The sequence below is a fragment of the Hesperophylax consimilis genome, chromosome 15 (genome assembly GCF_061612785.1).
Source record: "Hesperophylax consimilis isolate HC1 chromosome 15, BYU_Hcon_1.0, whole genome shotgun sequence".
NCBI classification, from domain to species: domain Eukaryota; kingdom Metazoa; phylum Arthropoda; class Insecta; order Trichoptera; family Limnephilidae; genus Hesperophylax; species Hesperophylax consimilis.
The window spans coordinates 29090546-29114772 of record NC_142850.1 but is presented as its reverse complement, the minus strand read 5'-3'; the positions used below and the strand labels follow the sequence as shown (position 1 = coordinate 29114772).

Genomic DNA, 24227 nt, shown 5'->3' with positions numbered 1-24227 from the left:
TTTCTAATTGAAGACATTTGCGTGGATAATTGTAAATTTTGACATTTAAAAAAAATTGTATTATGAAGATTGACTTACGAATAGCATTTCAGAAAATATTTCATATCTGAGGACGAGCGACATACCTGAAACAAACAAAAAATATATCATTAGCATAATAATATAATAAAAATAATAATAATGATGGTAGCAGAATTTGGGGACGCCCGAGGAAGACATGGCACGAATCAGATACTTGATTCGGGAATAGGAGTCAGAATAATAGAAGAGTATGTATGAGACGATATATGAATGTGAATGAGGCTATGAGTGTGTGCCAATACCGAGTTGTTTGTGGGTATATATTTTTTTTCGTTTAATAATAGAAAGACCGGTTATTATACGAAAAAAATCTACCATAGTTAAAAACGGAATGCTGTGAAATGGTGAAAGAATTAGCCAGGAGAGAAAATGAACACACGACGCGACGAATGGGTTGGTGGTAACTGATAACTCGTCGCATTTGTCAACTCAGTCACTGACCGGTCCAATACAACCTGAATATAATCTGAACTACGTGACTAGTCAATATGATGGAATTTTGATAGTTAACATGCAATTCTATGAAAAAATAAATAACAGAACGAAACCAACGCACGCTAGAACAATTTGCAAGGCTAAGTGTTGTTTTATCAAATGTTTCCGGCCCTAAATGTAAACGTACGAGGCCATTCTGTTTCAGACATTCTTTTTACCAAAACAACAAACTGTTTAATTAAAATAAAAGTTTCGCGAGTCACGCTTACTTGAAATGAACAATTTTACGTCACATAATAGGCCATAAGAATTTTTTGGTTCCTTAACCCCTCAGGATAATTTGTTTGCTTTTGGGAACAGCTCATATGGTTGTCGTTGTTTCAACCTTACTATCATGGTGAGATATATGATATCAATGGTGTAAGAATGAGAAAACACCACGCCGTATATTCGAATCTGAATAAATGAAACCAAAGGTTCCGACCGCAATTTGGAAAAAAAATTTGAACCTTTGTGAACTTTTTAAATTATTTTAAAATGAAACGCAAAAAATTGGGGTGACCATAATTTGTGTAATAAAAAACGTATGTTTTTTTATTCATTATCAGTATTTTAAGTTACAAAAAAACGTAAAGTGTTCATTTTTAAAAAATTTTGTCTGTGTTTACATTTATAAACAAATACAACTTCTTACTCGATTTAATCGAAAACGAAAGCTCAAATCAAAAAAAGTTTTATCACAAAATGGGCTACAAATGTGACCAGTTTCCCGTTTATACTACGAGTTTCTGTAGTTGTAGTTGTACCATGTTGTAGATCAAAAAAACTTATGTAAAAAATGAAAATATGAAATAAATTTAAAAAAAGTGTTTCTTTTTTTTCATAACTTGCGATATCTCATTTGTGAAAAAAACTTTTATTAATTTAAAATTTTATGCGCATACATCACCACAATGGGTGTTTAAATGTATTGCAAATTGATAGAGCAATTTTGTATGGAGATAATATTTACAATAGTTTAATGTTTCATATTTTTTATAGCTTGAATAATATTTAACGTAAATGGTGCATAGCATACTAGAAATAAGTTAACATTTTTACATTTCTGCCTGCTCTATATTTCTAAAGCTATTAACCCCTATACTGTGTAATCGGGTGGATCTATCTAAATTCACGCCTTAAGTTAGTTATTACATTTTGAAATCGAATGAATAAATCTGTTCACAACAGAAATGAATTTCTCTAGCATCTGGTAATTACTTGAAAATAGAACGTTTCATGTAACTTAACTACCCTCAAACCCTCTAATTTAAGCGTTGTTCACCTTTAGTTAAAGTTCAAATCAATTGCCAAATTAAGTACGATTCGGTTCGGAAATGAAATCATCATGACACTTCACATTGGCAAAAATATTTTTGCTGTTTAGTAAAAGGATGGTAAAAAAATCGATGCTACGTCAATGTAGATTACATTTTGAAGTTCCCGAAGCAACCTTATAACCTAAAGGAAAGTGTGATCGTATTCTCCTTTATTACGAGCTCTGAGGAGAAAAATCCGAGAATGGAAATGGGGTAAGTTTTAATAATAAAGTCAACTGTCATTTCGAAGTCAATCTGAAGAAACACTCTTTAGGGTTAGGTTTAGTTGTACGTACCGCTAAAGTGCAAGTATTATATAATTCACCTGTCAAAAGCAGAATTGAATGTAGGACAAAAGTATGAACAACGTATGAATAGAAACATTTTACAAGAAAAATTTGCTTCCTTTTTTCCCTAAAAAGACAATCGAATAATATCCCCAAATACAGTAAGGGAAACCGTAGGGTTCCCAGGTGGAATTCCAAAAAAAAGATGGCTCATTTAGAATCTTCTTTATTAAAGTCGTAGAGCTTCAGGCCTGCGATTCTGGAGTTAAACGATAAATCGTTTTCGTATGCGCCGTCTTCGAGTGAAAAACTACTAGTCGTCGCGACTAACTTTTTCGAATGTTTCAATTTTACGTATTCTTGAGCGTCGAACGGTCGAAGTTGGTAGAAGAGATGATTATATTGGCACCCCTGTGAATATTGTCTATGTTCCTGGGATTTGATGTTTTTGGGATTTCTATGGTGTGACTGTCAAACAGACAACAGTTATTCGTTATTCAAAACAGAAATGGCTGCGGGACATATTACAAATTGCCAAAAGCAACTCTTAATTGAGCTTGTAAGCTCCGATAAAGACTTAGTAAGTGGGAAATTTTCACCCAATTTTACATTTGCGGAATCCGCGCGGTAAAACAAAAATTGACAGCTAGACTAGATTTTGACAGCCAATTCCATAGAAACGCCAACAACCTACCACTCGCTGCCCTGTTTCTACTGGTTATACCCAGTAGTTGTTGCGTGGAATGACTTTTGACGTTTGGCGTCGAAGTATGTACCTTCGACCAATTTCGGGAATAGCAACGACGACCAACGTACGTACTTTCGACGGCGATTACGAGCGCCCTCGATTCAGGAATAGAGCCCCAGGTCTGCAAGCAGCAACGCATAATATTTCCAGCATTATTTGTTGTAAACATATTTAAGCAAAGTCGTTGTGCAATCATTATACCACGTGGGAATCGATTGTCACCCAAGTAAATATTTCGTGCTTCATTATCAAATGAAGCACGAAATATTAAATATTAAAGTTAATGGAAGAACGTGGAAAGTTCATACCATAACTAAACGCATTTGTATAAATACTCGCGTTCTGCAATCGCAGAACTGAAATATTTTAATTTAATATAATGGTAAATTATTTCATATCTTGTGTGAACATCTTATTGTTAGATTTTGGTGAGTAATTTTGACAAAATATTAAACGATATACACGATTTTAATATTTTTATAACAATAGCCTGTGCGCAGGTGGCCCTGAAAAAAATATTTTCATAAGGGACTATGGCATCTTTGAGAATGCTGTGTGGAGTTTCTTTTTAAGGAAAGGAAGGAGAAGAAGTTCTGAGAAAGATAAAGCTGTGAGGCGTAGGAATAGGGGTAGGAATCTGAGGGTCAGTATATAGACGAGTGACTGACATATGAATCTATCCATCCCACTTCGGTGCGGAGGGTCGAGAGAGTACTGCTGGAGAAGTCGAAAGGTCTCTTTCAACCATTATCTCCCAATCCGCCAGTAAGCGGGCAGACGTATCCGCAAACTAGACATAGACAAACTATACCTGAAAAGTGAAAATAAATAATACTGATAGCGAAAAATTTGGGGTTACCTATGGCAGAGGTGTTGGTTTTCTAATAAATGGTTTCCGGGACGGCGGTACCCATGCTCGCCTATCCAATTGAAAATTGATCTGCCTGCAAAATATTTATTGTTTACAATTCCAAGTAAGAATAAATCTAGGGTTATTATTATTATATATGTTGCGTTCAGAATTAACGGGTGCTGGTATAGGAAACCCCTAGATACCGTAATCAGAATTACTATAAGTCTATATTATTATCTCAATGATAACATGGTGATATCGCAAAAGATACGGAGTGGTAGCTAACAGAGGGGTGGCAATCATTATCATAATGCCTTACGAAAGTAATTTTTTTTTCAGCTTATCTAGCATAGCTCTTTTTCCAAAATTTAATAATTGCTCGTTATAATATGACTGTTTTTTTATTTTTTATTAATACTAAGACCTTTTGTTTATCGGAGATTTTGTTAAATATTGTAAACTAATGCGATTTTTTCAAAATTTTATTTGGAAACCAACAATTTATGTTTGGTAAAATATGTATAAATACTCAACCAATAAAAGGTTTTAAATGACGTGTGTTAATTTAAAAATATAAAATAGAAAAAAACGTTACATTAGCCTACAGGGATGTGATGGTGGGATGGATCTTGTTTACTAGTGTGTGTTTATTGATTTTAAAACAAAATTTGAAGTTTGAAAACGTGAGGTGCTGCGTTAAAAGTGCATGAAACGCGGTGATTGAATGGGTATTGTTTTAAATTAGTGTTGCGTTGGGGGATGTTTAATGTGTACTTTTGTCTGCTTTTTCTGATGGGCACTCTTAATTGAATTCTTTCAAGGCGTAGTTTAGGGCATTCCATCATGGAAAAGTTTTTTTTTTAAATAGGTTCGTCTTCGGAATTCTTACGTCTTTTCTGTAATGAAATCCTGAAAAACGCTGCTGACTCCTCGTGACTCGGAAGAGAACGATAGTCATAAGAATCAAGGTATCGTAGAAAACAATCATGAACTTTTTCAATCCATTATATGTGTGATAGGTACGTTTTTTTAATGAAACGTACCCGGAACATTCTCATGTTAGAATGCCCGGAACTTTCTCAATCCTTTCTCTGTGTGATAGGTACGATTTTATTTTTAAAATGTTAGGTAGGTAGTATACAGGGTGTATCGGCAAGTACCCGACAAACTTTAACCAGCTATTCCTCAGCTCATTTGGAGTAAAAATGTTATGGGCGCTTTGCTGTCCGTTAACATTTTTTTCCATTAAAAACAAAAAATAAATAAAAAATCCACACTCCGTCACTGTCATTTGCATTGTTTCTCGTGTTCAACAGCTGTTATTAGCAAGTGTGTCAAAAAGTGTCCTCGCTCTTTCGTACACACTAAATAATAATCGTTAAAAATGAGACGAATGGTGCCGTGCCATTTCGTTGTGATTGTAAAAGCGCGCCAACGTAGGTACGTACGTACATTATTCAACGAAACTCGAACAAAATATTGCCAGACGGGTTTTCAAACTTTGACAAAGGATAAAACATTGGTGACATGTGGTGAAAATATGAATAATAATTTTATTATTAAAAAAAATGTTACCGGACAGCAAAGTGCCCATAACATTTTTACTCCAAATGTGCTAAGGAATAGCTGGTTAAAGTTTGTCGGGTACGTGCCGATACACCCTGTATGTGATGCGATAAGATTTAAAATACAGCTGTTCCCTTGTCTTAAAAATTTTACTCATGGGTAGACAAATAACACTTCTCAACCATCAATGCTCATGTTTCGACATGTCGAAGAATTACTCAAACCTTTATTTGGTGATTTTATCTGCAGTTTTGCAATAAAAAATAAACATATTTTTTAAATTGTATTCATGATAGAGAAAAATATTTATGCTTAATTTTACAGATACTGTTTTATCCTTTTTGCGTTGGGCGTTTCGATTTCCCAATTTTAATCGTTTGTTAATTTATTTTCAACGGCATAATCAACGCAAATAATTAATATCTATTTATAGAAGATACATGTTACTTAATATCGGTTTTAAAAAATAAGTGCGCTTAAGAGGCACTAAAATACAGTACAGGTTCTAAAATTAGAAGACTGCCTGATTGTGTTACTCCTTTGCCGCGTTAGACTTCACGAAACCCTTTCGCCGGCACAAATATTTACCCGGTGAAATTAGTTCACTTTGCGTAGACCTTGTAGAACCTTGGACGGTCAAGCTTGCTAAGGTGAAAGCTCTACAGGACATGGTGGGGAGAATAAATAAATTTGTATGTAGTATATTCGCACCAAGTTCTACTGTGGAAATTACTCTCAGTATCGCTTCAGGGAGATACCACCATTTAGAATCAAAAGTTGCTTTGATGAAATAATTAAAAACTATATATTTTTAAATCCTTATAGGGAACAAATGGATATTTTTACTTTTTTTTTAATTCTTGGAAAATAAAAATTACGTAAATGAAGGTATTTTTTTTTTGTTAACAAATACATTTTGTTTTAAATTGTGCCATTTTCGAATTGCCGCTATAACTATATGTTTGTTTTATTAGTGAATTCGGCGGCGTTGACATCACGTCGAACAAAATTGTAAACAGCCATCTCACCAGAAATCGGCGGATTTGATGTCATAATGACGAAGAAACCTGATGGGGTAAAAGTAAGTCTTCCATAAATTTTAACGGTATTCATAGTTTGTATGACATATTCCATAATGTGATACCACATTATGGAATTTCTTGGACAAGTGTAAGTATACTAACCAGGTTACCAGAAACTTCCACCACAATCAGACAGACATTTTAAATACTATGCAATTAAATGTTATAATCTCTTTTGTAGTAAAAATATATCTTATATTCAAACATAATATTTTGGTCTGGATAAAAACAAGAAGTACGGGAATTATCAAATCACAGAAAACAGATAAAAATTTATAATAAATAAAATTAATTACTTTTTTTGTCTTTCACATAACATTTTTAATATTCTTAACATAATAATATTATCAATCCACAATCGTTTATCAAAAATATGTGAACTTCCCAATAAAGGTTCTCCTAGAGAGGTGTTCACGGAACACCATAATATAAATCGCTTAGAGTACACATCAATCTAAATAATAATAAATGCTGGCGTCCCACAGGGATCGGTTCTGTCTCCGACTTTGTTTTTGTTGCACATCAATGACCTTTTGACATGTGCACCGATTCATTGTTACGCGGATGACAGTACAGTTCATGATAGCTTTTTGTTTGACAAGCCCCCAAAGGGCACACAAACTCCAACGGCTCGGAGGGCTTTGAAGCAGAGAATGGACGGTTATCTCGAGAGTATTTCCTCCTGGGGTAAAAATAATCTCATCGAATTTAATGTTTCAAAGACCCAATCCTGTCTGATTACGTCTAAAAGGGATCCAAATGATAATCTAGTCTCCTTCAACGGAAGAAATCTTCCGAACAGGCCTTCCATTGATATGCTTGGTGTAACTATAAGTGACCAGCTCAGGTACGGGGGCTCCATCGAAGCCAGAGTAAAGTTGGTCTCTCAGAAGCTGGGCGTACTGTACAGGGCCCGCAGATACTTTAATAGTACACAACTGCTGACCCTGTACAAATCGCAAGTGCGCACTACTGTCGAATTTGGCAGCCATCTCTGGTCCGGAGCCCCTAAATACCTGAAAAAAACCCTTGACTCTGTGCAAAAACGGGCGGTCCGTTTGATAGATTCCCCAATATTAAGAAACGGACTGCAATCTTTAGAGCATAGGCGTCGGGTAGGTATGCTGTCCTTGTTCTATCGGTATTACAATGGAAGATGCTCTGAGGAACTAACGTCATTGATCCCTTCGGCACCGGTGTGTAGTCGGGATACACGCCAAACGCACGCCCAACATTTGTACACGGTTGACATTTGTCACATGAGAACGGGTCGCTTCTACGATTCGTTCTTAAGTTCAACAGCTCGGCTGTGGAACGAACTGCCGGCCTCTGTGTTTCCTCCCTCCTAAAACATGGAATTCTTAAAGACCCATGTTCACTCCTTCCTCTCCACAAAAAGACCCTCCACACAGCATCCCCAAAGATGACATAGGCCCTGAGGGAAATTATTTTCTTCAGGGCCTCCTGTGTGGAGTTAAAATAAAAAAAAAAATTACATCTCGCTGCATAATATTGTAAACAATCTGCATATTATTCATGAAATATTGTTTACAATTATAATTTAATCCGTAAAATAAATGTATATAAATGAAGCTTTGATGGTGGTTACCGTGTTTTAGCTACACAATAGTGTCATTACTTTGTGCTTCTGTACACAACTAATAGATTAGTTTCGCCTTCATGAAAACACGTAAGGTCAATATTTTCATAAATGAATTGCAATACGATTTCGTATAAAAAAATCCGAAATAAACAATTTGAGTAAACCACCCTAAAAAGCCTCCATAGATTTAGTTTCGTAAAATTCATTTGATCCTCGTAATCTGAACATCAAATGGAAAAAATCGTGTAATGCGATCACCGTCTCATCCCGTCCTAAACTTATACATAATTAAATCTAAGATCAAACCCTGTCTGAAATGAAGACAGGGGTGAAGAGGGGAAGGTTGGTATATTGGAGTGCCCGCGAAGCCTCCTATCTACAGTCTTGCTAAATCACTCACCCTTATTTTTTGGCTGCCGGGTGATACAATATGGATTCACCCTGACACGTGGATATAGCCTTAAATGTATCTAAAACCTTCTTATGCAAAGCCCCGAGACCGATATTTAACCACGGGTGGAAAAACTTTCTAGGGGCGCCTAGGCATTGTGGAGCTGAAATAATAATGGAAAAAAAGATTGGATCGTCAATTTTTAGGATGAATCTAAAAAATGTCAGCAATTGATGACGTATTTTTTGACAGGGGCAAGTAGTTTACTGTTACTTTGTCGGTCGGAATATTATAAAAGGTACTATTTTTTTCAAATAAATATTTGGGCAAGCTGTGACACTAATATAATTTAAGAAAAATAAATTACACCATATGTAACACAAAATACACCACCATGTAATCAAAATAATCCTCATGTTTCGTTACCTTTCGTTTCTTCCGCATCCGTTTTAAAACTAATTGATAATATTTATGAAATACTGGTGTAAGTAAAGTTTGGTATTTTCAATAAAATAAAATAACGGCCTTCGTAGTTAAGGGGTAGGGCTCTTGACTAGCAAGCAGGAGGTCTTGGGTTTAAATCCTGGCATGCGCGAGTAATTTTTTTTTATTCACAAATGTCTCATTTAAAATGATATAAATAGTATATTTGCGGCACGTTCCAGGGTGGAATAGACTCTCTGTATCGCCCAGGTGTAAAACCACCATTCAGAATTTAAAAGCTTCTTGAAATGGTTTTGGCCGTATTTGGTGACTAGATTTAAATAGCAAGGTACTTCACCACCTTCCTCTTCCCCACCTTCTCCTCTTCGTACTACCTTCAGCCTTGCAACATACCAAAATTTGGGATGCCGTAGTCTTAGTTGGTTGGGACCAGTGACTGTTGTGTGGTTTCACATGAAAGGAAATTTATTTTTATCATTGAAGACACTTTTTTTGCCGACTCTTTTAATATCAATTAATATGTTTCTCTCATTTTTTTGCACGCGCTCTGCTAGGAAAACCAGTTGTAACAAGTATTGCGAAAATAAAATCAAATTCTTCATGTGTTTTGTATATTCACAAGTTTAATAAAGAATTTTAAAAATAAGTTATTATTTCCATAATTTGGCATCACAAACGCGCACCCTATGCGACTTTTGAATGTAGAGCAAATGCGTTTTATTATTTGCAAAGCTAATATAAATTATAATTTATTTAAATTACTGTTTGATGTTGGTTGATGGAAATTTGCAATTCCATGGTTCAGGAATGAGGTTAAAAATAAACCTCCATTTTATGGGCAGAATTATGTTGTAAAATACAAGATTTCATTTATCTACCGTCACTTTTCACAAAGGAAAGAAATTAGGGCAATTGGAAAGAATTCTTAGGCTCGGTGGAGAGTAACAGAAAAGCATTACAATCATGTTTTTCGTGCATTTCTTTCATAATAAATTATTAATTTCTGATTAGCTAACTTTATGCACGCTTCTCCAAATATATATATATATATTTTATTACGATATATTGCAATAATTTTAAACCTTTTCAATTTTTTTTTTGTCTTTTTTATCGTTACCGGTTTTAGCCTATCGTGGTTATCTTCAGAGTGGCACAATATACGTTTGGTTTATGTATACAACATTTGGGGGTTACATTATAAATAAGACAGATTAAATCTTCTCAGTAAGTATGATTTTTAAACCTGATTTAGTTTGGTTGTATATGAGTTGTAATCGCCTGCCTTTGCGTACAGGATAATTAGCCAGATGGGAATACTAATCTAAGCACAGCATTATGAGCTTGCGAATTTGATTAATGTCCGGGAATATGCGTCCTAGTTAATCCCTTTGACATAATGGGAAACTATCTAATGCTGCGACCAGTGGCGTAAAGTTAAACTCTGCGACCCGAGGCATTTACTTTCTTTTGACACCTTAAAGCCTCTGAGCTAACAACTCGAAACATTGCAATTAATCGGAATTAAAACGCAATAAATCAATCTATTAAAACACAAGTGTTTTTAATAACAATATCTCTCATCATCCATCTCTCTATGTGCGTATCCCTGCACAAAGAAACGAAGGACTTCAAGAAAAACAGCTCGCCTTACAACCTACAGCAGAAGTCCTGGAAACTATCGCAGGGACCGTCCATATGGTATGAAGACTGTTTCGCACGTCATTGTGATTACGCAGTACACTAAACTATCTATCTATCTAAGTATTATACACAATCAGGATGTAAAGTGTGAGAAGAAGTATGAATCAACAAATTGAAACTTAACTAATGAATTTTAATGTGTACATTTTCTTGACATAAATTTATTTTTTGTACGTTTCTGACGGTTACCTGCTACGCCACTGGCTGTAAGCTAAGGCTTTATTCTAAACAGCAGCGTACTTACTAATATTGAGGGGTAGTGTGACGTCATGAATTGAAACGGGTAAACGAATTCACATTCTAAGTATTGTACTATTTCCGAATCAAAAATACCATTTTCGTTCGTTTTAGAACATTCTTAGAACTTTTCTAGAAATATAACAAAGATTTCACGAGAACTCATGGAGATGACGTTCACGGAAATAGAAAAATACATATCATTGGAAAATGCAAGGCAGCTTTCCCACTGGCAAATATTGGAAGCGTATGTTTGTCGCTATTTTTAAATTACTTTTTCGTTATGCAACATTTTAAAATGCAAAGCTTGCATAGTATGAATAACTAGCACATACCCCGTGAAACATCACAAGATAGTCTAAATTCTTGAAAAAGTAGTTTCAATTCTAAAAATGACCAAAATAATCTTCTGTTAAAAATATAATATTACAGACAAGATACTTTACAGCTTGTCTGAATTTTTGACAAAAACAATTTTGAAAACGACACAAAATAATTTTCTATTAAAAACCTTATAAAAGAGTTTCAATTATTAATATGTCACTTAAATTTTAACTGAGTTTATCGTACGCACAATAGAAATTATCAATTTTGGTGATAAATGATTAAATTTATTGGAAATCAAAAAGCGTTTATTTAACCAATCGATTGGGGCAGACGGAAAAATTAAATAAAATAAATTTAAAAAAAATATATTGCACTTTTTGAAAAATTTTCGATGTGATTTACTGAAACACAAATTTGAGGAAAAGGATGGCAGCATTCGGTTAAATATTTATGACTATTTAATTGACTGCTTTACGGTAGGTACATTTTATTAGCGTGTGTAATTTACAGGTAGCGTGGTAGCTTGGTTTCATAATTATTATTCTATGAACGTCTAGTTAATATAAAAGCTTGAGTAGGGTCTAAAGTTGAAAATGCGCCACTGGCTACCAGGCTTGGCTCAAAGTGCTTGTCATCACACATATAATATTAAATAACATACCGATACAACATAACGATTAACGATGCAAAGTTTGTGAAACTTTAATGGCTTGGATAAAACATCCCAAAGCTAGAAATAGTTTCCACAATATAAAAATACTTGGAGGATATAAATATTTTTTAAGGTAATAGCTCAACTTGAAATATACATAAAGATCTACATAATAAATGTACTAATTTGGGGTACATACGTTTTTATATAATACTAGTGGACACCGTAATGCTTCGCTATTACTAATATCTCTCTCGGACGTCTCCGACTTCTTCCACTATTCACTAATATAAACCAGAATTTTAATGTAAAAAAAACTACATTAAATCATCTTTATTTTGACTCCGTATCTCATTCAGGTGCAGAGATATTGCGTATTAAGTATTCCTTGGGCGTCCTCTACTTCTTCTACCATTCAAACCAATCTCTAAATACTACAGGCACTAATAAGAATAAACTTTGAATTTTCAGCAAAATCGTTCGACAACTTTTCGAGTTTTGCGAGAGCAAACATACGCAGGCTGAATTTTTTAGCGAAAAAATGTATTAAGATATATTTTGATAAATTTTTCAGCCTGCGTATGATTGCGAGAGCAAACATACATATTTTGGAAAAATATGTATTGCTTTGTTTTGTTAAAATAGTTGAAATGTAATAGCTTCACGACACGATATAGTTAAGATTAATCAACAATTGGACAGACGCACAAAAAGTTTAATTAAAACAGTGGATTAAAAAATGTGTATCCTTCTCGTAGTTGGCTAGGATGTAAACAACAATAACTGAAAATTTTCCGGAACTTGATTCCAATATCAGGATATACGTATTTTGCACGTTTTTTTGAAGTATCATGAAAAAATGAACCTTCTTTTTCAATCGAATGTAAATAAAGTAAATTATCGAAGAAAGCAAACACTTTGTGGCTTGACATTAAACAAACAGAAAAAGATTTTTTTGTTTTAAACCACTTTATTTTATTATATACGTCGACCGGTTTCGGTTGTTCCCAAACTTCTTCAGGACAATGAATATATAAACTAAATATAGTACAGTGAAATCTTATGAGGTAAACAAAAAAGAAAGAGAAAGCATTTTAGAGAAGGGATGGGGGGCGTCAGAGACAGGTAGGTAGAGGGGTGAGGGAAGGGTGGGGGTTAGATAGGGAGAAAGGGAACAACTTTAAAATTGGACTGGTGGTTATTTCTAACTGTTTATTTAAAATTGGGGAGTTACTTTTTTTTTGATTTTACTAATTCCAATGCTTCTAAATTATAAAAGCGTATTGATATTTTATTTTTATGTATAATTTTGATTCCTGTATTTTTATCAAAAGTATGGTTAGTATTAATTAAATGTTCAGCAAATTCTGAAAAACCAGTTGATAAAATCGTCTCGACGTATATAATAAAATAAAGTGGTTTAAAACAAAAAATCTTTTTCATTTTGTAAATAAAGTTTATAAAACCTTTTTTGTTACCAGACTAACTGATAATTTGCGAAGCATTGTTGGGCAACTTATTTTGAAAACTAGTATTTGAGAATGTCTGGTCAATACTTTTAAACATTTCCCTTTGTTTCGACGTTAGCAGAAAGCACATACATTCTTACAAAGTACTGATATGTATTCATATTTACATTTATACATTTTTGTATTATGATCTGCAGAATTTACAGAAAAACACGGAGGTCAAAATGGGTCAACGAAGAGGAAAATTGCAGAGACATGTCAAGTTGCTGTAAAAAGACTTAATATTATATAATATTGTAAAATTTATTTGGATTTTCAGATGGCACTTTTACTCCTATTCTGGACTCACATGTTCCCTAAACGTGTACATGAAAATGGGAAGCTTTTGGTGTAGTTAAATGACAAAGTGCTAATTTTTAGGGCTAGAGGCGTTGGTGGAGGGTATCGCCTCGGGTTTTAGCGTGGATTTGGCAGATGAACCGACTAAATCATCTGCATGGAAAAATAAAGCTTTACATGAGAGGGACACTAGGGAAATGAGATTCGTTTGAATAGGGGGTTGATGCATCAGTTCGAAGAACAGCGCTTCGGTGAGAAAGGTGTAAATGCCATTTCAATGCAATTGTACTAATTGTAAATTTTAAAATGTTGTGCTTATTGTTGACTAAAACAAATACAATGTATTATAATTTTCTACGAGTTAATAATTAATGTCAAGTGCATAGTGTTTTTTTGAAGTGAAACTTCTTTACGCGCGTCATGCAATTTCGAGGAGTAAAACCAACTCATGACCGAAACGAAAATGCGGGACCGATTAAAGTTCATTTGATGTAGTAAAAGTTTTGAAGTAAAATATAAATGCTTCTTAGCTCATCTCGACAACTGGCGTTGGTGGTGTAATGGTCAGCATAGTTGCTTTCGAAGCAGTTGATCCGAGTTCGATTCTCGGCCATGGAATATTATTTTTTTGTTTTTAAGGAATTTTTTTTTTTTAATGGTTGACCATAATATCAATCCACTAAGTAATATTTTAGGCCTGTAGCATAATTGAAAAGTTAAAGAATGATATAAAATTTTTTATGATGTTAACGATAAAAAAATGAAAAAAAACATAAAATTAAAATAAAAAATGGGCCAACGGCACGCGGTGTTCCCAAGCGGTCACCCATCCAAGTACTGACCGCGCCCAATGTTGCTTAACTTCGGTGATCGGACGAGAACCGGTGTGTTCAAAATGGTATGGTCGTTGGCAAAAGTTAAACAATATTAATTTCTATTCTACCTGCCAATAAATATATGAAAATTAGTATAAAAAAGCCCTAATAATATTGAAAAAATTAGCAAGGTGTGTGCGAGGTTGATAAAAATAATCATTACATACGCGCTTGAAAAAGATCGTAATTACATTAATAAGTTTGTAGGAATTTTTTTTTTCAATGGTTGACCATAATATCAATCCACTAAGTAATATTTTAGGCCTGTAGCATACTTGAAAAGTTAAAGAATTTTATGATATTATTAATTATAGTAATGATAAAAAAATAAAAAAAACATGAAATTAAAATAAAAAATAGGCCAACGGCACGCGGTGTTCCCAAGCGGTCACCCATCCAAGTACTGACCGCGCCCAATGTTGCTTAACTTCGGTGATCGGACGAGAACCGGTGTGTTCAACATGGTATGGTCGTTGGCAAACGCTAAACAATATTAATTTCTACTCTACCTGCCAATAAATATATGAAAATTAGTATAAAAAAGCCCTAATAATACTGAAAACATTAGCAAGGTGTAAATATTATATACCTAGTTTAACTCACTCTCCTAACTCATCTTCGCTGTCTACAGGCAGAGCGCACGACTGTGGTCGTGAAGAACCGAGGTTCGATCCCCGCTTTAACTAATTTTTTTTTTCTTTTTTTATAACTTTTAATTTTTTTTATCACATGCTACTTATAAATATGTCAATAGACAGAAAAAAAGAGAGAATGAAATGAAAAGAGAGAGAGAGAAGAATACTAGAAGTTTCACTTCTGTCTTGCGTAGGCTTGACACACCCATTTTTTTTTTTAAATTATTATTCATCTGATGGAACAGTTTTAAAAAAATAAATGGTATGTCTATCAAAGCGCTTATTATGATAATGGTATGGGAACGTTTTACTTTCGGTTCACGCTTTATAATATTATTTACGGGACTATTATGTTGTCATAAGAAAGCTACAAATAACGTTATGCCATGAAAATTAACATATCTATATAATTTTGAGTTCGGTGAGGTTTTAGCCATCAACCCTTTCTAACAATTGTCCAATGGGTAAACTAATTCGCCACAGGGCCGGCTACTAGGTGCGTCTAGGCGTTAATTGTTTGTGTACAGCTATTAGCAGAAGTAATGCATTTACTTTACAAACATGAGGGCAAGGAAACATCATTTAATATTTGAAAACCTCGCGTTATTTAAAATGTTAAACACGACCGCCATTGCGTCAAAAGTAAATAATAAGCCTCAGGTCCACTCGTTCAAAAACCACCCCTGTGCCCCGGAGCCTCCCGAGACTTTCCTAAAGTATGTAATTAGTTTGATTAGTGAACGTCCCGCTTTCATCCGAAATGTTCAAAACTAAAATGTTGTTTCAGATTGAAGCAGGCCTCAGATAATTTTATAATGAAAAGTTGTCAAATTTTTAAAGTTGCCCACCTACGTTAATTACTCGAGAAGAGTCACCCGCCGACATTTTCAAAATATTTATTATGTGGCTGGCAAGATTCGTTCGGAAGGGTAATTTTGTTTGTGTTTTTAACTACTTGGTGGAAGTTCAAAGCAAGATTAAAAGGGTTTAGGAAAATAATAATTTATGAATTTTCAAACTCATTAATGAGGTAATTAAGGCTTTAGCTGGTCTAAAATAAGGAAACTTTTAATTATGTTTGCACAAAAAATAATGTTGAGATATATTTTTCAATTAATATTTTTATTTTTACTTCCTTTAAATAGCTACGTTGCGTTGGTCGTACTTTTACCAATAAACCAAACTTTGTGGCATGGGTCTCTGACGTTTTTAGTGAAAAGAATCAGAATGTGACAACTAATTACAGAGAATTTATTTAAAATTTTGTTTCCCATACCTTCTTATTACTACATGTAGAAGAAAGTATAGAATATAGAAGCAATATTCTTTGGAACTTTTTTCTGGTACTTAGGTAAGTGCCATAAAGATAATGAGCAATATTCTTCGGTATATCATAATAAAGTCAACATCCATGCAAACTGTCAATTTTTATTCACTTTGTAAATATAATTCACAGAATATAATGCAAGATTTTTATTTTTTTATTATTTTAATATAAACCATATGGGTTACATTAATACATACATATTTTTCAAAATATAATATTTAGGTTCATAATTGGTCATGTATACCTTATCAGAAAAGAGGAACTCTTGTGCCTGATAAGGGATCCACGATTCTTACTTAGATTCTATGTTATAATATTATGTTATGTGTAAACAATATATAATAATATATATATATACAACTATTACCACATTAATTGTGATCAACGCTAAAAGCATCCTGCAAAGAATTGACTCATAAACATATTCGTCTGTAAGTCATCCCTATAAACGATCAAGTCAACATCATTATGCAATACAATCAAGACAAAAGCTCATTAAATAATGGCAAAGGTTGTATATTGTACGCAGTAAAATCAATTGCTCCCCTAAGATACAAATAGCACTGCGTACAAATCTCATCCAATTGACTATTCTGGGAACTGATTTTTGCAGAAGTGAGGAAATCTATTTTCACACTCGAAGAACAAATTCAATAATGTAAATGGCAGCCATTCGAGCAGCTTTTGAGTGTAGACGCTTGACGCACGCATGTGTTACAATTTTGTGATGAAATTATGATACTATTATTGTTGTTTGAAGTCAGTGTATTTATAACTTCAAAATATACGACGTATTTGTGCGCCTCTACTCTAAAAAAATTATCTGCAAAATATTTTATCAGAATCATTATATTACGTTGCAAGCCTTTCGATGAAACCACCATAATAACCTAGTATTATGTATTTGTATCCGCAATACAAAGTTTTTTTTGTGACAGGTACCTCTGCATATTTACAAATTTAACGAAAGTTAACTGATTCAGGAACCGATCACGTTTTATAGTAAATATATTTTAACTATGAGGTAGAAATCTAATTTTTTTAAATAAAACAGTAAATTAGTAAACACCACTTTTATTTTTTATAATAAATTATTATACAGCTCTGACGAAGCTAAGGTTGTAGAAAAACCCGGTCGGAATTAAGTATTAAAAATCAAAGTGATATTTACTAATTTATTTATGGTTTGATTTTTAATATAATGTAACATCAAAAGAGAAAAGACATAGGAAAGACATACCAGACTATTGTTAGATCCGCGATAATGTATGGCTCCGAATGCTGGACTATGTACAACTCCTACTCTAGGCAACTCGAATCAGCAGAAATGCGAATGCTTAGATGGACGGCAGGAGTATCATTAAAAGATAAAATTAAAAGCTCACGCATTCGTGGTAGCCTGGGTGTCACTGACATAAACAGTAAGCTAGAGGAACGACAGTTAAGATGGTATGGGCACATAAGACGGAGACCACCAGACCACACAGTGAAGCAGGCAATGTCTATAGAGCTTCAAAGACAGTCATCCAGAGGTAGACCAAAGAACTCCTGGATGACCCAATGCTCCAAAATCCTACAAAGAAACGGCCTAGATGAAAGCGACACTCAGAACCGAAGAAGCTATAACCTGAGAACGAGAAGAGCCGACCCCAACAGCCTACCTAGGCAATGAGTTGGGATAGTGCTAGGAAGAAGAAGAAGAAGTAACATCAAAAGAATTTGCTTCAAATTAACGAAAAAGAAATCTATTTATTCGAAGTACCAACGCTCTAGATGGGTGAACTCTAGCTTCATGTAATTTGCACAATATTCTCTAACTAGAATATTTAGATAGAGTCAACTCTTGAAAAAGAACGTATTAAAAAAATTATGTTTTTTCGAAATATAAGCGTATTTAAAATGATGTAACATATTATTCAGAAAAAAACTGTAGACGTGTTCATATTAACATGCTGGACGCTTTATAAGTGTAAAGGTAATGAACATCGCTTACTGTCACTTTAGTTGAAGGGATGAAAGGGAACTTTCACGTTTGAAAATGATACAGCAACAACTCTTGGCTTTGAAGGTTGCTAATCGCTTTCAGAAACCAACCCATAGAATTCGCAATGACCCACAAATTTTGTAAATTTTTATACCCATAGATTAATAATGTAATGGCTTATTCGCAAGCTAACTCTTCAGGCTTATGCGTATTTAATATCTCTAGGAAAAACTTTTAAAATCATTTATAGAAGGAGCAATCACACAGAAATAAAGATAATTGCTTCTGCTTCCTATTTTTTCTAACAAATTGTCATTTATCCACTCGAGCTATTTGTGTCATTTATACTTACCGTATTATTCAATTAGTACCATTCCTCAAAATAATAACATTGAAACATTTAAAACTACTAACTGTGGTTTAAAGCCAATAAATCCACATAGATTTTACCGTCCATCCCATACTTTTACTTTTTATATATTTGGTACATTATGGCAAGCTTCGCTCAGCGTTTTTTTGCAAATTTGGCATAATATGCCAAAATACGCTCGAGCGGTTACGTTCGTTATTTAGTTCGCCTTTGTTATGTTACAAAAAAATACAACAACAACAATACGGAGAGTGCACACGCATTATTTTTATCCTAACAAAATTATCTAAAGCAGTCATAAAAAGTATTAAATTCAAAGTGTTTCACCTAATTATATTAAATTAACACTGGCTTAAAGTTTACTAATTGTCAGAAAAGTATATAGTGCATTAAAAGTGTATAAAACAAGGATTAGTGTAATCAAGTGACAGTTGTTATAAGCCCCCCGCGCCCGCACCTACACCGCCCGCTCCGCCAGCGGTAGTACTTACACGCCCTACCAAAAATCCAGGGGTTCACAACTGTTTAAAAAAAAAAAAAAAAAAAATAACAATGGCTCTGAGTGATAAAGCTTCGCAGTACATTACCAAAGTAAATGCGATAATCAGTGGATTGATCTCAATCGTTCATGAGCCTAGCAATAAATTCTCTAAGGAAAATATCGTAAAAATAATACCAAAAACAACCGAACTTATGGCTACGATTGCAGAATTGGTAGTCGATTTTGGAGTAATGCAAGGAGAATTAAATTCAATGAAAAATAATACGCAACTCAGCAGGACCAACCCGATTGACATTAATATGGGTGATGTTGTCACCGAAATGGAAGATAGGGCCATCAGATCTAACAACGTCATATTATATAACGTTCCCGAGAGCTTGTCTGATGAAAAGGCAGTCATCATTACGGAAGATAGAGACAAAGTTTCTTCGGCTATAAAAGCTATCGACCCGTCATTAGATCTAATCAACGTCAAAGTATTCCGACTGGGTGCCAAGAAAATTGCCAACAAAAATCGTCCAATTAAATTGGAATTTACAAAAAATATCGCACCGAGAACTCTCCTACGTAATAGCACCAAATTTAAAGACGGAATCAAAGCAAGTAATGACTTAACCATCCTCCAAAGGAATCAATTGGTGGAGCTTAGAAAGCAGTTATTGTTCCGTCAAGAGAATGGTGAACCAAACCTTACCATAAAGTACATAAACTCCAAACCAACTATTGTTACAACCCTTCCAAAAAACGACACAATGTAAACAAACTGAAGTGCTATTACCAAAATGTCAGAGGCATGAAAACTAAACTTAAGGACTTTAAAATACATGCCCCAACACTGCCACATGACATCCTCATTCTTACGGAAACCTGGCTGGAACCATCCATCAACTCTGCTGAGCTTGGTCTACCCCACCATCATATTTACCGGTCTGACAGAAGTCAACAAACCAGCGCTAAATCTAGAGGCGGTGGCGTCATGATAGCTGTCAACAAGATACATCCTTCAAAACTTCTGAAAACCAAAAATTCTAATGTGGAGCAAGTTTACATTTTACTAAACGGCAAAAATCAAAAAAATATCATAGGCAGTGTTTATATTCCGCCATCATCAGATATAAGTGTATACAAAAGTCATTTCGAGGATATTGAACAACTGTCGTTTAAATTTCCAAATAGTAAAATCACTATCATCGGTGATTACAATTTACCAAAAATCAACTGGGGTACCCGCGACAATTCTACATTATCTCAAAACTCTAGCTTAACTGACACAGAAAAAGAAATAGTTGAATTATGTGATTTCCTTAACCTAGTTCAATTAAACAATGTAAAAAATGACAATAATAGATTACTAGATCTTGTTCTTTGTACCGACTTGTCAACTGCGGTTGAAAAGTCACTCGATTCAGTTCTTCCCCCTGATTCTCATCACCCACCTTTAGATATTACTGTATTATGTAACCCTATAAAATGCCAAATTAAAAACCAGACACAATATCCTAACTTTAATAAAGCCAATTATGTTGCAATACGCGATTATCTATATAACACTGACTGGTCTATACTAGAAGGAGGTAATCTCGATGAGAATATTAAAACCTTTTACGATCATCTATATAAAACCATAGAAAACTTTGTCCCAATTAGTTATAAACTATCTTCAAATTTCCCTCGCTGGTTTAGCAAGGACCTCATTAACATAGTAATTGAGAAGAAAAAAGCGCATAAAATTTACAAAGAAACAACAAATCTCTCTGATTTTATAATTTTCAGCAAGCTGCGAAAAGATTGTAATAAATTATCTAACATTTGTTATAATAATTACATTAAGAATGTGGAATTTTCGATTGGTAACAATGTAAAGCATTTTTTCAACTATTGCAAAGCTCAAAATAGCAACAACCTTGGCATACCTGAAACTATGCACTATAAACTGAAAACTTCCTGTAAAATCAAAAATATTGTCAATTTGTTTGCAGATTTTTTTAAGGATGTATATGAAACAGATATCCCTGATGAAGACATTCCAAACTTTGAGTCCGATATAAATTTACAACTATCTCAGATACATATTGAGATTAAAGAAATTGCAGCATGTATCAAACTACTGGAACCTAAATCGTGCTCAGGGCCAGATAAAATTCCCCCCGTATTTCTAAAAAACTGTGGGAGTAGTGTCTCTTACCCTCTGTACCTACTATTTAATCAATCACTTTTAACAGGCAAGTTCCCACAAATATGGAAAAATAGCTTTCTCACTCCTATATTTAAAAGCGGAGACAAGTCTTTAGTTGAAAATTACAGACCAATATGCATACAATCGTCAATACCAAAAATTTTTGAAAAGTTAATTCTCCAAAAAATATGTTCTTGCATAAAATTTAATATCTCATCATTTCAACATGGTTTTATCTCTGGACGATCTACCTTAACTAACCTTACACTGTATGAACATTTTATCTCTGGTGCTCTTGCTAATAGAGAGCAAGTTGATTCAATTTACACGGATTTTAGTAAAGCCTTTGATAAGGTTTGCATTAAAATTCTTATAAATAAATTGTCTAAATTAGGAATAAGTGGTAATTTATTATGTTGGATTAAGAATTATTTATCAAAACGTGTACTAACTGTCTGTATTAAAGAACACTTATCTTACGAATTTGAAGCCACTAGTGGTGTGCCTCAGGGTTCGCACCTTGGTCCAATATTGTTTATACTATTCATAAACGATGTCACTTCCATATTCACTGATGTTAACATATTATTATTTGCTGATGACATGAAAATATATAAAATCATAAAAAATATATACGACTGCTTGTCCCTCCAATCCAATTTTATAAAATTCGTAGAATGGTGTACCATTAACAAACTTACACTTAACATAAAAAAATGTCAAATCATGAGTTTCTTTAGAATTAAAAACCCTATCAAATATAGTTACTCTTTTAACAATCACAGTTTATTTTCAGTACCTGTAATAAGGGACCTTGGAATAACCTTCGACTCTAAACTACTATTTACCAATCACATTGATATAATAACGGGTAAAGCAATGAAAATTCTGGGCTTCATTGTAAGAATTTGTAAAGATTTTAAAAATATCCAAACATTTAAAATACTATATACAACTCTGGTCAGGAGTCATTTAGAATACAATTCCCCCATATGGAACCCTTTCTACAAAAGCCATGCAAACTTCATTGAAAGAATCCAACGCAAATTTCTCAGATCAATTAATTTCAAATTAGGTATTCCCGCGGTTGACATAAACTATGAATCTTTATTACAAAAAATGAGACTCTTATCGTTAAAAGATAGAAGAATACTCAATGATCTTATTTTTTTATTTAAAATAAACAATAACTGGGTTGACTCCCCTGAATTGGTCTCATTAATAAATTACCATGTACCTAGTAGACCGACTCGACTCAAAACACCTTTCCACTGTGACAATACTATGACGAACGCAGAACAAAACTCAACCATAAATCGCTTGCATATTTTAGGCAATGAATATGCTAATATTGATCACGCTGCCGGTAATCTGTCTTCATACAAAAGATGCGTTAAACTAAATTTGTTTTGCTAGTACCACGTAAATACATCATGTAAACATAATATGCCTACCAGTACTTCTAAAACTATTAATGCACTTGAAATCATAAGTACTTGTAAAATTTATCATATCGGTTAACATAATCCAGGATTTATTACTTTTTATATTTAAATCATTGTCGGTACCTTGAGATAGGTATCTTATTGGTACATTTTATTGTTTTATTTCAATCTTTAAATTTTTATTTTTATTTTTACTTTTTCCTAATAAATTATGGTTTGTACTTTAATACTTTATATTTTAAACTATTCACTTTACAATTTACTTTTATACATTATAGTTTTTATACACTACTTATTACCTTACTTTTTACCTATTTTCTTAAATTTTACTAACATTTATACTGTTATTCTTCATGTTGTTGTACTATTATAAGTATGTCAATTATGTTAATGGCACGTGTTGTGCCGTATACGTGTAAATAAATAAATAAATAAATAAAAAACGTTATTTAATGCGGTATTTCCACATACTATGAATACCGTTAAAAAAATGTGGAAAATTTATTTTTAAGTTCATTTTTCATGATTATGATTGACTTACTAAAAATATGTAATTTAAATATTTTCATTTACAATTATTGATTTTCAATCTAAAACCGCACATTTTAAAACGGTTCCAACTGGCTACAACGTCATTATGACATAGAGACACCAATGTATGTTAAGACGGCTGTCACTAACGTCACCCAGGGTGAGGTCAACGCCACCGAATTCACGAATAAAAACTACATGAAAAATGTAGTTTTGGCAGAAAATTGAAAATAGCACATTTTAAATCGTGGTGGAATATTTATTAGTCAGCATTAAAATAAAAATACCCTCAATACAGTATTTTTTTTGAGAAAAAAATGGTGAAAATACGCTATTCTTTTCAGTTATGAAAATTAGAATTAAAAAAATTGTAGTAACGCAAAACAGAATCGAAGATTAAATAATCATCACCGATATGTATATTTTAACCCATTAAGATTATCACCAACCGCCTCTTGCAGATGCCTTTGTTCGGTTTAGCAGAGCTGTTCCAGTAAAATATATCTTGCTATATCTTACGCCATAACCATCTTCTTGTACGTCTCTATATACTTCTTAGTAATGCCCCCCTAAGAATATTCAACACCCTTTCGCCATATTCTGCCAACACTCTGAACCGCAGATTGGCACTAGACAGAAGAGTATTTTAAAGATATTAGATTAATTAACTTTCTTAACATTACGGGACTGACGCAGCATCAATTGGACAGGTTAGTTATATTGTTAATTTCTTGGTTTATGTCGATCTGCAGCATGACACCAATTGTTTTGAAGATTACACAATTTTTTTTAATAAAAGTTAAAGTTTA

The 24227-nt window shown here is 33.5% G+C and overlaps 2 protein-coding genes and 2 non-coding genes across 5 annotated transcripts in view; all 4 read right to left on the bottom strand.

Annotated features, from left to right (window-relative positions):
- cv-c (RhoGTPase activating protein) overlaps window positions 1–24227 on the bottom strand; it is a 605856-nt gene that overhangs the window by 261904 nt on the left and 319725 nt on the right. The window lies entirely within an intron of this gene.
- The window catches only part of LOC149417592 (uncharacterized), a 44475-nt gene continuing 33891 nt past the window's right edge, over window positions 13644–24227 (bottom strand). The window contains exon 3 of the mRNA XM_089640542.1: window positions 13644–13726. Coding sequence (XP_089496668.1) covers window positions 13644–13726 — 83 coding nt within the window. The remainder of the gene's footprint in view (window positions 13727–24227) is intronic.
- Window positions 14367–14485, bottom strand: LOC149417594 (5S ribosomal RNA). Its single transcript, XR_016303369.1, has one exon. It is a non-coding gene; the product is annotated as a 5S ribosomal RNA (ribosomal RNA).
- Window positions 14808–14926, bottom strand: LOC149417593 (5S ribosomal RNA). Its single transcript, XR_016303356.1, has one exon. It is a non-coding gene; the product is annotated as a 5S ribosomal RNA (ribosomal RNA).